The following is a 14465-nucleotide window of genomic DNA, read 5'->3' as shown; positions in this document are numbered from 1 at the left end:
GTTATCAATCATTATGTCATCACTAAATTTGGATATGCGTGTACAAATTTGTACATTTACATTTATCATGGAAAAAAAAGAGACATGAATCATTGTCTAAAAAATAATAGTACTAGATTTTAAATATATAGTTTTCAAATTTAGAAACCTATATCTACTTGCGTTTATGATTTCAAAACACGGAAACATACTTTTAGGGGAACATCTTAATCTTGTTTCACGTGATGCTGTACCTTTTTGCAAAGCCTCTTTTCCTACTTTCAATATAGTAGTATTGATTCACTAAATAATATATGGGTTATTCTCTGTGAGTTTACATGGGGCAGGCGAGATTAGTCACATGACTCTCATAACAAGCTCACATAGTCGTTGGACTAACATTCATCACACATATTTGTTTGTTCTTATTCCACAAATTATATCATCGTTTTGTAGAATAAAATCTGATAACGAATTTGGCAATTGGCATGGTGCCGGACAAGAAGACGACGCTATATATTTTCTTCAAGATGGTAATACTAATATCATTATTTGTTCTTTTTATTTGTGTTGGGTCATATGCTGAAAACCAGCGAACTGTCTTGTAACACATATTCGAAACGGCAAACAGTTGAGACGCTGGGCTTTACTAGCATTCACATGAACTGTAATTAGGTCAGGCCCAAATTTGAATTATCATTATGGGCTTGAAACCGAGAACTCACACGAAGGTGCGTGTGCCTCGCAACAAGACACGCGAACCACAGACGTTCGCGTCATTTGACCACGAAATGCGAAAAGTTGCCGCCAACTTTACAACTTCCCTCGCTTAATTACATTCCCTCACACCAAAATTTACGGTAATACCCTTCATCTTCCCCAACAAGCCTCTCGAAAGAGTGAAATTTTCAAAACGTTTCAACGCGCTTCCCTCCATGTCTCTTCCCTCTTATCCTCAAAACATTTGAAACCCCTAAAACCCTTCCATCCCCATTATAAATATCCGTCTCCAGACTCCCAAGGATAACCATCAAATCACATCTCTACATTAATCTTATCATCATTATCCAAAAGAATGCCTTCCATGGCAGAAGAGCCGCTTCTCACCCCAACCCCAGACAGATTCTGCATGTTCCCGATCCAATACCCGCAGATCTGGGAGATGTACAAGAAGGCCGAAGCCTCTTTCTGGACCGCCGAAGAAGTCGACCTCTCCCAAGACAATCGCGACTGGGAGAATCTCAACGACGGAGAGCGACACTTCATCAAACACGTCCTCGCCTTCTTCGCCGCCTCAGACGGAATCGTTTTGGAGAATCTCGCCTCGCGGTTCATGTCCGACGTGCAAGTCTCCGAGGCGCGTGCCTTCTACGGGTTCCAGATCGCGATTGAGAATATCCACTCAGAGATGTACAGCCTCCTGCTCGACACGTACATCAAGGACAACAAGGAGAGGGACCACCTTTTCCGCGCGATTGAAACCATCCCTTGCGTCGCGAAGAAGGCCCAATGGGCCATGACGTGGATCGATGGATCTCAGACTTTCGCCGAGAGGATCGTCGCCTTCGCTTGCGTCGAAGGGATCTTCTTCTCCGGTAGCTTCTGCTCGATCTTCTGGCTTAAGAAGCGAGGGCTCATGCCTGGGTTAACCTTCTCCAACGAGTTGATCTCCCGAGACGAAGGCTTGCACTGCGATTTCGCCTGCCTGATCTATACCCTCCTGAGGACGAAGCTCACGGAGGAGCGCGTGAAGTCGATCGTCTGCGACGCGGTCGAGATCGAGAGGGAGTTTGTGTGCGACGCGCTTCCTTGCGCGTTGGTGGGGATGAACCGTGACCTGATGAGTCAGTATATCGAGTTTGTGGCGGATAGGCTGTTGGGTGCGCTTGGGTACGGGAAGGTGTACGGTGTGGCGAATCCGTTTGATTGGATGGAGTTGATCTCGCTTCAGGGGAAAACGAACTTCTTCGAGAAGAGAGTTGGTGATTACCAGAAAGCTTCTGTTATGTCTAGCGTTACTGGAGGCGGCGCGTTTGATAATCATGTGTTTTCCCTCGACGAAGACTTTTAGATTTGATATTGTAATAAATTGTTGTGACGATTATATCATTGTAATATTCCGTGTATTATCGAGTTTTTAATTAATGGAATTCCCTAGCTCTAAATCTCCATGATTTATGGTTTTATACATATATTATACTAGTTGGTAGACTAATGTGTTTTCAAATTGGATGAGAATAAGAAATGGCATGGGTAATGTTGCTGTTAAAACATTATTTTGAAGTTTTGATTCTGAGAATTTTCAATTCTGCAGAATCAATATCAGATTATGGATTTTTAGAGAAAAAAAGATAGTTTGAATCTTCAAATGATGTTTTTGATGTACGATAATGGTTAGAAAAAGTGCAAACTGCATTGAAACTATACATGAGTTGGTGAAACGGCTTCTTCAAGTGTCTCGCTCAGATAGGTGGCTTTTTGCTCTCTTCTAGTCTGAAGTCTTCGTAGGTAGATTAAAACTTTTTCATTTAAGTGACTAGATTAGGAGGGTTAAATACGCCAGTTAATAGGGAGAAATTGGCATGTATAGAGAAGCTGAACTTCGACCAGATAATATGAATTACGTGAACAGCCAATGTCAGCTTGGTTATACTAAATAATATGAATTCATTACAGTTCATTGTCTAAATATTCAAGCGTGCATAGTGCAGCATTTGAAAATGCTGAAGCATATGAGTTAATTTCCTCTCAGCGACCAATCTACTATCCTCTAAAAGGTTTAACCAAAAAACTTCATAACACTTTCTTCTCGATACCATATAGATATATAATTCATATGACTGTATGAGAACGAACAGAACGAGTTCTTCAGCGTTGAACTTATTCAAAACCACAATGGCCTTTGGAATTATGAAATTATCTAGTGAAGAGTGATTCAGCTTCAACTTGACCTCTGAAAGAGCTCAAATTGTTCTAGCATTCATTGTATCATTTTTCAGCTTCAGAATTAACTAGAAAGTGCAGATTTCAAGCCTGAGGCATTGTTTTTGTCAGGGAAAGAAGCTGGAAGAAGAAAAGTTTCACCAGTTTTTGGAAGCAGATAACTTCTTATTCCTCACATGCCACTTCAATTTGTAAACCGAGTCTCTTTCTCTATTCACTGTCATATACTTAAAACTCAAGGTCAGAACAAAGTATGAAAGTATATGCACTAATGTTGCCAGTCTGTGTGGTTTTATGCCTAGAGAAGATCAATCATTTTTGACCATTCCCTTTTTTCGTGGGAGACCAGGTGGTTTGTGATGTGGTGGCTTATGCAAAGCTGTCTATCTCTTATTAGGAAAGTCATGGCAATTTGGAGGAGACCACTAACAATGAACGTTTAAACGTATTCTGTCGCACTCCACCAATTAGGACATGGGTGAAGTCCTTTCACTAAAACACATGTTTGTCACGTTTATGTCAACAAGTTGATATGGCCGAGTTGGTCTAAGGCGCAGGATTAAGGTTCCTGTCCGAAAGGGCGTGGGTTCAAATCCCACTGTCAACAATTTACTTTTTTTTTGCTGTGCGCCGACGTGTTACAGTGACATCACAGTCTAGTAAAAGTTTAAAAAATAGTAAACCATCAAATAAAGTGAGTCCAGCGAAACATGAATCCTCACACAACTTGATGGATCATAGTCTCTCTTTTTCTCTCTAAAGCATACTTTTCTTAACATCACTTTATATCCTTCCATGTCACAGAAGTTTGTCCGTTCCTCCCAAAGCACTCTTTCTTCCCTGTCACAAAAGAACCATAATCTTCTATTCTCACCTGCCATTATCAACCCATTATACTATAACGTCCCGACCGCCCACGGCTAATGGGCCACCCACACCCGCTCTCTCGGCCCGTGGGCCCCATCCCATCTGACGGTCGGTCCGTTAATTTTTGAAGGCTCGAAATCATTGTTTACTGACCCTGCAATCACCACCCGACCTTTTTCTCATGCTTTGGCCTCACTCGCACGCTATCGCGAATCACTTCCCGATAGGTCACCCATCCTTCCATTACTCTAGTTCAAGCACGCTTAACTCTGGAGTTTTTTCAGGATGTGATCCGAAAAAGGTAAGTCAACTTTGGTGACATAGGTAGCCAAATCAATTCTCTTAAGCCTTTTCACATATCACAACTCGGGATGTTACATATACATCCCCACACGGATATAAATACACACGCTTATGGATTTGCATGGATCGATCAACTCTATATCTCTCTCTCTCTCTCTTATAAATACTTAACAAGAGAGAAGAAGATAGATAAAGATGCCTGATTGGGGACCGGTTTTTGTCGCGGTGGCGCTTTTTGTGTTGCTAACTCCGGGAGTGTTGATTCAGATTCCAGGGAAAAACAGAGTGGTTGAGTTTGGAACGTTTCAGACAAGTGGTCTTTCCGTTATAGTTCATACGCTCATCTACTTCACGCTTGTTTGTATTCTCTTGCTCGCTATTCAAATTCACATGTACATCGCCTAATCTAATAAAATAAATGAATCTCTCCATTTTTTTTGTACTAGCTTAGTGTATTCTTAAAGTTATATATATCGTCAAGTTTTATTTTACTTTGAATTGTGTGTAATTCGCAGTTTGTTTGATACATATATAAGAAACAAAGTGGTCTCATATCTACCACCATTTTATGACATCTACGTGTATGTAAGGGATGTATAGAAGTTATATGATATATATACCGTTCAATCTAGTTCTGGATTTTAATTACGGTTTATACTTCTTTTCATGAGATGGACAGGAATATAAATAATAAGTTTTTCACTCGATAATTCGGTTTGATCTAGTTAAATCATCATTTATGCATGTGGGCTCATTCATATGTTCTTGCTTAGCGATATATTAGTTGTTTCAGCCAAAAATGATTTTATGTGGTATATACTATCAGAAAATGATATATCAAAAGTATCCAGATTGTTCTCCTGACCAAGAAAACTTGCTGGATTTGAATTAATTCTCATTAATTTCAGCAAGATTTCATATGAAAATAGAATTTGTATTATTAATCTTTACAGTCGGAATACATAGGTAAACTTTTATTGCTTTGATGGTACTATAATATTACAGTAGAGATCAGTTTTAGTAACTGTAATATTAGGAGTGTGAGGTCGGTCGGTCCACCACCAGTTTTTTTTTTAAACAACGGTTATCATATTAAAAACGGAAAAGAGTTGGGCCCGTAGGCAGGTTTTAAACAGAGGGAATTACACAACAATGAGTCTGAAGGGCCTGTTTAGCTAAGAAATCAGTTTCCCTGTTTTGAGAACGAGGGATGAACTGGAAACAGATAGAGACGAAGAGAGAAGAGAGGCGATCGATGTCTTGGAGAACGCCGTAAACCTCTTTGATCTGACTCTTGTTGACGATAGCTCTGATGAGCATTTGGCAATCCGAGAAGACTGTTGTGGATTGTACTCCCGCTTTGATCAATTCCTCAATGCCGTTCCGGAGAACGAGCAATTCAGCCATAAGGGGAGAGTTGACGTTGTCAAAGATCTGTGAACCTGATCGGGCATGGTGCGGGAGGTGTTTGTTAAGAATCCATGCGGTTCCCGCTCGCTTAGCTGTGGAGTCCCAGACGGCGTCGACGAAACAGGGGTTCTCAATATCTAGACTAATCAACCTGATTGGAGCAGCTCTTTGCGGTATGTTTGGTTAGTCGGTCCACCACCAGCTAAAAGATTAAATATATTCGGTTAAAAAAGTTACTACAAAAATTCAATAAAAAAAGTTACACGATTAAATTAGCATTAATAATCGGCATTAGTATTTTCGCGCCTTCCTAAGTACTTTAGATTAATGATAACCACGAGATTATTTAGATAAAAATTAAAACACCCCCATTACTCCATAACGTTCGTCCTCTCTAGATTCTTCCACCTCATCTCTCCTCCTGTCCTTTTCTATACTCACCGCTCTCTAAAAGGTTACTTTTACACGACAACAATGACGGATTGGGCTCCGGTTATCGTCGGCGTCATCTTGTTCGTGATTCTCTCGCCGGGTCTTCTCTTCTCGTTGCCCGGAAACAACCGAGCGGTAGACTTCGGTAACCTCAAAACCAACGGAAAAGCCATAGCTGTTCACACTCTCATCTTCTTCGCCATCTACTCCATTTTGATCATCGCCGTCAATCTCCACATCTACACCGGTTGATTCTTTTCTGGGTCTCTCTCTGTTTCCCTTGTTTGTATGGAGTAAAGGTGTACCCTTTATGGAAAACGAGTCTATCAACTCTGTAATTTAGGGGTTTTATTTACCTTTAATCTATAGTTTTTTTTTTCTTCTTGTTGATGTTGTAACAAACAGACATGATGAAAGTTGTGTTTCGTACTTGTATTGTAATATTTACTTCAGTTTGCTTTTTTACTTTAAAGTCTCTTTAACTCTGTTTATTTGCTCAAATTCAGACAAAAGTTGCTTACTTTCTGTCATCTTGGTTTAGACATGTTGAACGAGAGATTTGTAAATTACATTAGAGTTTGTAATAAAACTCCGTTTTTTTTTTGTTACGTACATTTACATGATATAAGAGAGCAGAGAGATCAGAAATGGATGTGAACTTGTATAGCGATCACCAAGATTGTGAGTATACAAAAGTATATAACTGCGTGAACCAAAATAGCGATACCGCTCGTGCTCATGTTCCCGAACTCGACCACTCTCGTCCTCGCTGGAATCTGAAACAGTAGGCCTGGTGATAGTAGGATGAACAGAGACACCGCTACAATCACTGGCCCCCAGTCTGCGCTCATATGTAATGTAACGACGGTTTTTGATCTCTTTGCTTCTTAGTGTTTGTATTGAAAACGCCTCTTGTGAAGTGTATGTGTGTGTGTAAAGAGTGTTTGTTCTTTTGCTGATGAAGATGGAGTCAAGTGGAGAGTTATGTAGAAGGTGATCGACGACTCTTTTCTGTCGCTTTTCTTGGTGGCTAAGTAGAGAAGGAAGAAGAGGTTAAGATTTAAAAGCTTAGTGATAGGTATTGTATTTCTATATTGGCTTTAGCTTTTTGTGAACTTTGGGGATGATTGATCAATCAATTGTTTCAGTGCTCTTTCGGTAGAGTTTTTGCATTTTTTATGTTAAAGAGTTTGCTCTAAAGTAGATTACTACCTCTAAAGATGATACCAAGATATGCGTCAACTTGATAGTTTTCTTAGTAGTTTATGTTTCCTTTTTGTTTGTTTCTCCTTGATCAGTGACACCGGACCGATTGAATCTGGTCTGGTCTAAGAAGCATCAAGTTCAATACCTCTGTTTCTTGTGATTTCTCTATGTTGAGTTTCATAGCTTCTAATCTTTGTTAGAGTTCAAGATCAATAGTCAAAGTGGGTCGTATCATCAGTTAGACATTTTAGTTGCGGCAGTGATTCGTTTGAAACAGAGATGAGACAGTTACGAGCAGTTTAACACATATGCTTACTTTGAACTGTTTAATTTGAGTAATATAGAAGCTTTATTATTAATTGCCTTAAACTAGACTACATAACCTTTTGACAACACAATAATAGATAGTGATTTTATAGATTACATATAAGTTTCATAGGAGAACATCAATGTAGGTTTGTTGCAATGTGTGTTGATCTTCAAAGTTCAAGAACAAGATCTGCACAAAAAAAAAAAAGCAAACGTTATGAAAAACTCTTGAAAGACGGAAATAAAACAGATTAGTGTTCAAATGTTGTGTATAGGAAGGATCTTGACTTACACTCTGCGTCAGTCTTGATCCATTTTTCTCTTTTCCTGTTCGCTTCCGAGATGGAGCTTGAAAACGGACGTGGAGTCTTGAGATTGGAGCCGTTGGTGCAGCTTCTTCTGTCATCTATCTCGTTATCGTCTCTTGCAGGTGTACAGAGAACAGGATGGACTTTACTCCGGAAGTTTTGAACATTCTATAACCAAAACAAACAAAAAAAAAACACATTAACTTTCATAATACTTTTGACCAATATAGATTTGAAAATGCTTGAAGAAAAAAAAAGACAGAACCTTTCTGATGTCTTTCTTCTTGTGCATATAATCATCATTGTCATCTTTTATTGTCTTTGAAGAAGACATGTAGAGCTTCTCGAACACCCTTTTAATCAAATATCCTGTGCCATGTTTCTCCATGGTGTTACACTCTCCGTCTACCGTCTTTCTTCTCTTGAAAAGGCTTGTAAGTAAACCCTCTTTCTTCTTTACTTCTTTGCTGCTCTTTGTAAACTCAATACGTTCTTTACGTACATCAACTGATTCTCTATGTTCTTTTGCATTCGATCTCTCAACCTGCTTACTGCTACTATCCTCCGGATATTCCTCAAGCAACTTGTCTACCTTCTCAGTAATGAGCTTTGCAATATCTTTGTGTACTCCGCTTACATCTTCTTTTGCAACTGAAGTGAATCTTGGTGTTTCAGGATCTCTACCGAGCGTCCCGATCGTTAGAAATCCACCGAACCCGTCTTCATGATCAAACTCGAGTTCCTCATCAGCTTCTGGTGGTTTCGGGTCATGAGATGGTCCATAGAAGGAGAAGGAGAAGGAGTTTGTACGGATGTCTTGGACTTCAGATGAAACCTGAGCTCTTAAGCAACAGAAATTACCTGAAAGATTGGTTGTTCTTTTATATATATAATTTAACCAAAAGCATATTATGTATAACGTTGTATGAAGATGAAGATTTAAAAGGTTTTACGTAAGAGAAAAGTTTTGCTATCATATAATCAAACCTTTGAACTCCTTTGATTGGTCTAAACCGTTTTGCTTTATAGTTCGAATCCAACTTAGCAGCTGCAAGAGATGGAATATAAACACAATTAAAGCTCACAAAGAGAAGAATATTTTGATTAGGCTTGGAAAAATGGAATATGTATACGCACCTTCATGTTTGTCTTCGCTTTCTTGCTTCTACTGTTTTTCTTTTAGTGTTCTTTTGGGTTTTGTAGCTATATATATAGGGTATTAAGATATGCTTGCATATCGAGCTTAGTATCAACTGTGAATATTTAATGTATATATGTTTAGGATGATTTCCATTGATGTCTATATATGTGGTTATTGGATAAAGCAAGTGTATATCTATTTATCTAATTGTGACAGAACTATCATATGGTAATAATATTATTTATACGTGTGATCATGATTTATTCCACCAATTTTTTTTAATTATTTACATATTAGATCATTTTAACAGAACACACAATCACTATTTTACCCTTGAATATTTTTAAAATTTTAGAAACTTTCTATTTTTACTATAACAATTTTTTGTCTGGTTAAAAAAAACAAATTTTTGTTAAAATTTTATTATTTAAACAATTTATTAAAAATATACATAAATGTTAACTCAGTTTTAGCCTTAAAATAAAAAAATACAAATTGAATTTATTATATTCTGTAACTCCAACATTTTTAACTTAAACAAAAATAAATATTTTATCACAAAAACAAAAATTAAACAGGATTTTTATTAAATTAGATTTTGTAGAATACATTTTTTATTAAATTATATTTTGTAGAAATGTAATTTCACGTTTTTAAATGTGTGGGTAAGAATCTAATCAATTTGTTGTTATTGTCCGTCTTCTCATGTCGTATGTGTTGATGAGAGAATCTAATAAACGACACAAGTGTAAAAGAGTTTCGATAAGGACCAGAACAATGATCGTGTGATCTGCATTCGTCGTGAATTTCTTACGTGGGCAACGTCTGAAAATGTATTATTAGCACGTAAGATGGGACGTTACAGAAGTAGTGAAGTGTTTCTTTTGAGCTAAAAGATATGCTTAATACGGAAGTGTCTGGCTGAGGTCGAGACTAAAGAGAGTCATAAGCCACTACTTCGCCTCTATTTTGTTCGGACATGTTTGCGAACTTCTCTCACAAACAGCCACGTGTTGTATCATATGACATGACAAGACACGATACGATACAGTCGTAACTAATTGAGATCATAAGTGTGTACTGCTCATTCTTATTATTATTATTATTTTTGATTAACCTCGGGTATCTCAGGTCCATGGAGAGGCCCAGACTAATCTCCAAGAAAAGGTGAAGCCCATGGATAGACTCTCTCTCCGGGTATTCAGATGGACCCTAAAGCATATGCCCATATCCGTGTTAGGTGACCACGATAATTGTGACTTAGGGTGTGACTGGTAACCATTGAAGAACATTAAGAATGATTAGGAAAAGAATGAATAGGAATAAAATTTTGAGAATGGTGAGGAATGAGGGTTTCTTATCAAAATTAACAAGGAACAAATTTACATTATAATTCTCTAAAAAAAGGGAACGAGAAGGAATGAAGAAGAAAAAATATTCCTCATGAATGGTAACATTTTTGAGGAACTTTAAAGAATGTAGTGTTCTTCTTCGTTCCTTTGGTTACCATTCAAACTTTTAGTTTCGCGGAGCAGGTGGATCAAACCTGAAACGTGTTGGCGTCTCAGTTCCGTCTCCTTACCACTCGACCACAGTCACCCGGTCATGTACTGCTCATTCTTGCATGCTTCTTTCCTCCAAAAGGAAAGTGATATATCTTTAAAAGGAATGCTTTCTATCTTTAAGTAAAAGGCGTGCAAGCAATGGAACTCTCTAGTTCTCCGAGAGAGTCCCACTTGCGACCAGGTTTTTGTCCTGGCTCTGCCACGTCTCCGACATTGGCTATATTTTGTTTTCCTTTGGGTGCAAAAGGCTAAAAAAATTTGTGTATAATTTTAAGGGAAAATGATAGATGTGACCCCAAAAGAATAAATATAACCCAATGATGTGGTGGATCTATGGGGAAACGATTAATGTTAGAATATATTAACAAGATGACGTAAGAAATATAATATGTTGAAACCAAAACTTATATAATAAGACTTCAACACTCTGGTACGTTGTGTGTAGTAAACAAAAGAAGAAAGAGCTATATTTCAATGTAAGCGTTTATTTAAGATCTTTCTGATCGATACACATGGGGATTGATTTGTTCCGTACGCTCATTTATCATCGCACTATTGCACATGCGAAAACCTGACAAATGAAATAGTTAATCAAAACGTGCTTAACATCCCTCTTGGTCCCCTTTTTATGTTGTATTTTTCTCACATTTCTTGTAGTTGAGGTTTGCGAAGTTTAGGAGCCACCAACACTTCCGATCGATGAATTTGCTAAGACGTTAAACTTCATGAACATTTTTGTTGGTTAAGTTTTATTATCTTTTCAACGAATCCAAACTTCAATCCAAAATAATTATGTAAGAATCCTGATATTTTCTTATCGAATGTCAATCTATCACATGAACTGCAACTGGAGCTTGAGATGTTTACTAGCATGGCCTAGTCCAGCAATAATCTTGGGCCCAACAAGCAGAATAGCTGTAAAGTTTAGTGTAGCAAAAGAAAATAACAAATACATCTTTATAAATAAACTTGAGCTCAACAAACAAAATAGTGTAGCATGACCTAGCCTAGCAATAAACTTAAGCCCAGCAAACAAAATCTTGGTGGCATCTACCACACTGAGTAGCTAAACATGGGAATGGAGATCCCTAGATCAACGACGATACCAGATGCATTGTAGCCGGAATCTGACAAGACCACGACAAGCATGAACCGAAGTGGAAAGGGCAGATTTGAGATCTTTTTCCTTTTATCAGTCTTCATGAGGAGTGTATTGATCCAAATATCAGATATATTGAAGTGATAAGGTTCAAACTTAGAATAAAACTGAAAAAGGCTCCAAAATTACATAGTACAGATGTTGGTGACACATAAATGACGATAGTCACAATACATGCACAAACACAAACACGCTAGACTTATGATACATGTCATGACCTTTATACTCATAATTATACCAACATTTATGTACAATATTGTTTTCACCTCGATGGAATTAAGAAACCTGTTCAAACAATTTAAAAGAAAATATATAAATGTGTTTCATACGCTTCGACCAATTTTTAATATGAACATTCTATATGATTTTCTAGCTGACAACGCCATTATTCTAGAATAAACCAAAACAAAAAAGAAGTAACAACTTACAATGATCCAAATTTGCCAAGTAGTTCTCATGAACGATTTGTTAATAAGATAAGCCAGGTTATGTAATAATTAGATATATGATAGTTGATGTGAAATTCTGGCTAATTAGTTGGCTTAATTTTCTTACAAAATATAGTTTTGTTTTCACAACAAGTTCATACATTGAAAAGAGTCGGCAATTAATCTGAAAAGTTGTTAAGGAACGGTAAACTTGTAATGATGAAACTGCACACCCATCTCAATCTACCATAATTGGGGCACGATTGGTGGAGATAATTGTGGCACAAACTCTTGAGATTGAGTAATGTCAAATACTTAAATCATTGAGGAAGAAAATAGTCATATGAAAATAAAGGTGAAAGGTAAACATAAACAAAGGATAAGGACTTGGGTTGAATAAATTGGATGAAGATTTTATCTTGATCTAGGCTAACCAATCAAATTCCACCAGTTTCGAATGGAGATTTAAATGAGAAGTATAATTATATTTGATTTATGCACTTATGAACGATTGAGATTAATTAACAGCCATTTTCTCCAGAGTGTTTTCTTTCTAGATGTTCACATATATAGAAACACAAGGGGGAAAATGAATATGTGTAGCAAGTCGATGGTTATACACTAATACGGGAAAAAAGATTTACGTATGGTTTATAGACTGGACTTGTGTATAAAAAAATGATACGACTCAATTGCTAGGTGCAAGACGCCATAGACGAAACCTCTCCCTATTATATTTGGAGATGGAACTTGTTAGTAGGCTATGAAAACAATCCTTACGAGTTACGAGCAAGACCCCTTGTCATTATGAGACGAGAAACGTCTAGATTTTCGTTACTCCACAACCTAAATGGGTCGAGTGAAGGATGCACACCTAGCACATCATCACATTTGGATTTAGATGGTCGCCATACAGCTGCTAAATTCCATTGATTTGTATATTGATTAGAACTAAACTACAATTGTAGTTTAATGTTAATATTTTAAAGCTCAGTGTGTGTATACACGTTCATCTTGAATTCGATATTCTTGAGAACTAAACTATCGATACTTGGCTAATATAAACTTGAGTTTTGGTTTAACTAGTTAACATGGTGGACAGTAACAAACAATAAGTTCACCCTATGACATTAGTCGAAAGATATTTCAAATTTGGATCAGACAATATGGTACGTTTTTGAGTTACTCCATTCTCTAATACTATATACGTTTTTCCAAGGTCGACCGGATGAGCTGTAGTACATGTTAAAAAAACTAAATTACACTTACTATGAAGTTTCAAGATCAGTCGTGGAAGGTGGACTGAGTCATTTTTTTAATTGTTTTTGCTTAGATCATCTTCAAATTAATTGTATAATATTATATAGTATGGTAAAATTAGGGGAAAAACTAAAAAGGCAGCTAGGAAAAACTGAGAATGGAAGGAAAAAGGGTAATGTGATGGCATATATGGGCGGGCCCTTGCGTGTCTTTGCTTTTGGAGCATAATTCAATCGAAAATTTCACATGCACCAACTCAAATTCTATATTTACTTTACTCCACCGGTCCACCAAGAATGAACCATGCCGACTATTAATTATCAATTATATATAAATACTTATAAGTATAAACGACTATAAAAGTGATAAATTCTACCACCTCCACAGAATAAGATCACGGTGTCTAAAAATACGATATAGACTGTTGTGATAGATTTACCACCTCTCAAAGTCTTCGTTTTAAGGGTACGACTGGTACATTAGAGAGTGGTTATCCCTTGATCCTTAAGTGTGATTCTTAATGATTATTTAATATTTTTAATGTATTTAAGTGAGGTTAAGAACCATAGTTAAAAAACTCCCATTTGGAGTGCTCCAATGGAAGTTTTTTAATTTTTTTTTTAAAGATAAAATTTATTTATTAATTCAAACATATTAAAAGATAACATTTAAAACATAGATTTTTTTTTAAAAAAACATAAAAATAAAGACTAGTACACTACAAGAAAACACATTCTTAACGACGAAAATTAACGAGGAAAAACAACCCTCGTAAATTTGCGTCGAGTTTACGACGAATTTACGTGAAAAACTAAAGTCATCGTTATTTCCTCGTAACGTAACGACAAAACTGTTTCGTCGTAAAGTGGATGTAACTTTACGAGTATTTTACGAGGAAAAACTATTTCCTCGTAAATACGACGTAAACTTTGCGTGGTATTTACGAGGGAATAGTTTACGTGTATTTAGCGAGGAAATTTTTGAATCCACCAACTTTATAGGTGTTACACGTTTTTTTTGCCCACCTAATTAATTTTCGTCGTAAATTCATAGCAAAATTACAACTACCAGATTCGAATTTTCCTATAAATATGGATGTTTAAACATCATTTTAAACACACCAACAACAAAAAACGTGAAAGAAAAAAAATGGCT

At 36.9% G+C, this 14465-nt stretch overlaps 4 protein-coding genes and 1 non-coding gene across 5 annotated transcripts; 3 read left to right on the top strand and 2 right to left on the bottom strand.

Annotated features, from left to right (window-relative positions):
• Positions 1 to 811: 811 nt before the first annotated feature.
• Positions 812 to 2131, top strand: LOC106301288 (ribonucleoside-diphosphate reductase small chain C). Its single transcript, XM_013737652.1, has one exon. The coding sequence runs from the start codon at positions 1055 to 1057 to the stop codon at positions 2048 to 2050; it is 996 nt and encodes a 331-aa protein (XP_013593106.1). The 5' UTR covers positions 812 to 1054; the 3' UTR covers positions 2051 to 2131.
• A 1317-nt stretch (positions 2132 to 3448) lies between these two features.
• On the top strand, positions 3449 to 3529 carry TRNAL-AAG. Its single transcript has one exon. It is a non-coding gene; the product is annotated as a tRNA-Leu (tRNA).
• A 691-nt stretch (positions 3530 to 4220) lies between these two features.
• LOC106303778 lies at positions 4221 to 6186 on the top strand. The gene is made up of 3 exons (XM_013740094.1): positions 4221 to 4484; positions 4877 to 4878; positions 5957 to 6186. Exons 1-3 carry the CDS (start codon positions 4288 to 4290, stop codon positions 6184 to 6186), a joined length of 429 nt encoding a protein of 142 aa, XP_013595548.1. The 5' UTR covers positions 4221 to 4287.
• Positions 6187 to 6334: 148 nt separating this feature from the next.
• On the bottom strand, positions 6335 to 6979 carry LOC106303777. Its single transcript, XM_013740093.1, has one exon. It carries the CDS (start codon positions 6783 to 6785, stop codon positions 6576 to 6578), a length of 210 nt encoding a protein of 69 aa, XP_013595547.1. The 5' UTR covers positions 6786 to 6979; the 3' UTR covers positions 6335 to 6575.
• Positions 6980 to 7476: 497 nt separating this feature from the next.
• On the bottom strand, positions 7477 to 8985 carry LOC106304822. Its single transcript, XM_013741211.1, has 5 exons — positions 8895 to 8985; positions 8745 to 8805; positions 8023 to 8618; positions 7742 to 7925; positions 7477 to 7639 (listed from the first exon to the last, which is right to left on the bottom strand). The coding sequence occupies exons 1-5, from the start codon at positions 8898 to 8900 to the stop codon at positions 7620 to 7622; spliced, it is 867 nt and encodes a 288-aa protein (XP_013596665.1). The 5' UTR covers positions 8901 to 8985; the 3' UTR covers positions 7477 to 7619.
• Positions 8986 to 14465: the final 5480 nt, after the last annotated feature.

Source organism: Brassica oleracea, chromosome C7, assembly GCF_000695525.1.
Source record: "Brassica oleracea var. oleracea cultivar TO1000 chromosome C7, BOL, whole genome shotgun sequence".
Classification (NCBI taxonomy): domain Eukaryota; kingdom Viridiplantae; phylum Streptophyta; class Magnoliopsida; order Brassicales; family Brassicaceae; genus Brassica; species Brassica oleracea.
This window is presented reverse-complemented; position numbering and strand designations above follow the sequence as displayed.

Excerpts from the sequence above, each read along its gene's own strand:
- LOC106301288 (XM_013737652.1), top strand. The coding sequence starts at position 1,055 with ATGCCTTCCATGGCAGAAGAGCCGCTTCTCACCCCAACCCCAGACAGA.
- LOC106303778 (XM_013740094.1), top strand. The coding sequence starts at position 4,288 with ATGCCTGATTGGGGACCGGTTTTTGTCGCGGTGGCGCTTTTTGTGTTG.
- LOC106303777 (XM_013740093.1), bottom strand. The coding sequence starts at position 6,785 with ATGAGCGCAGACTGGGGGCCAGTGATTGTAGCGGTGTCTCTGTTCATC.
- LOC106304822 (XM_013741211.1), bottom strand. Across the intron at positions 7,926-8,022 it reads AGAAGAAAGACATCAGAAAG|AATGTTCAAAACTTCCGGAG; the intron begins GTTCTGTCTTTT and ends TTTTGGTTATAG. Across the intron at positions 7,640-7,741 it reads GATCAAGACTGACGCAGAGT|ATCTTGTTCTTGAACTTTGA; the intron begins GTAAGTCAAGAT and ends TTTTTTGTGCAG.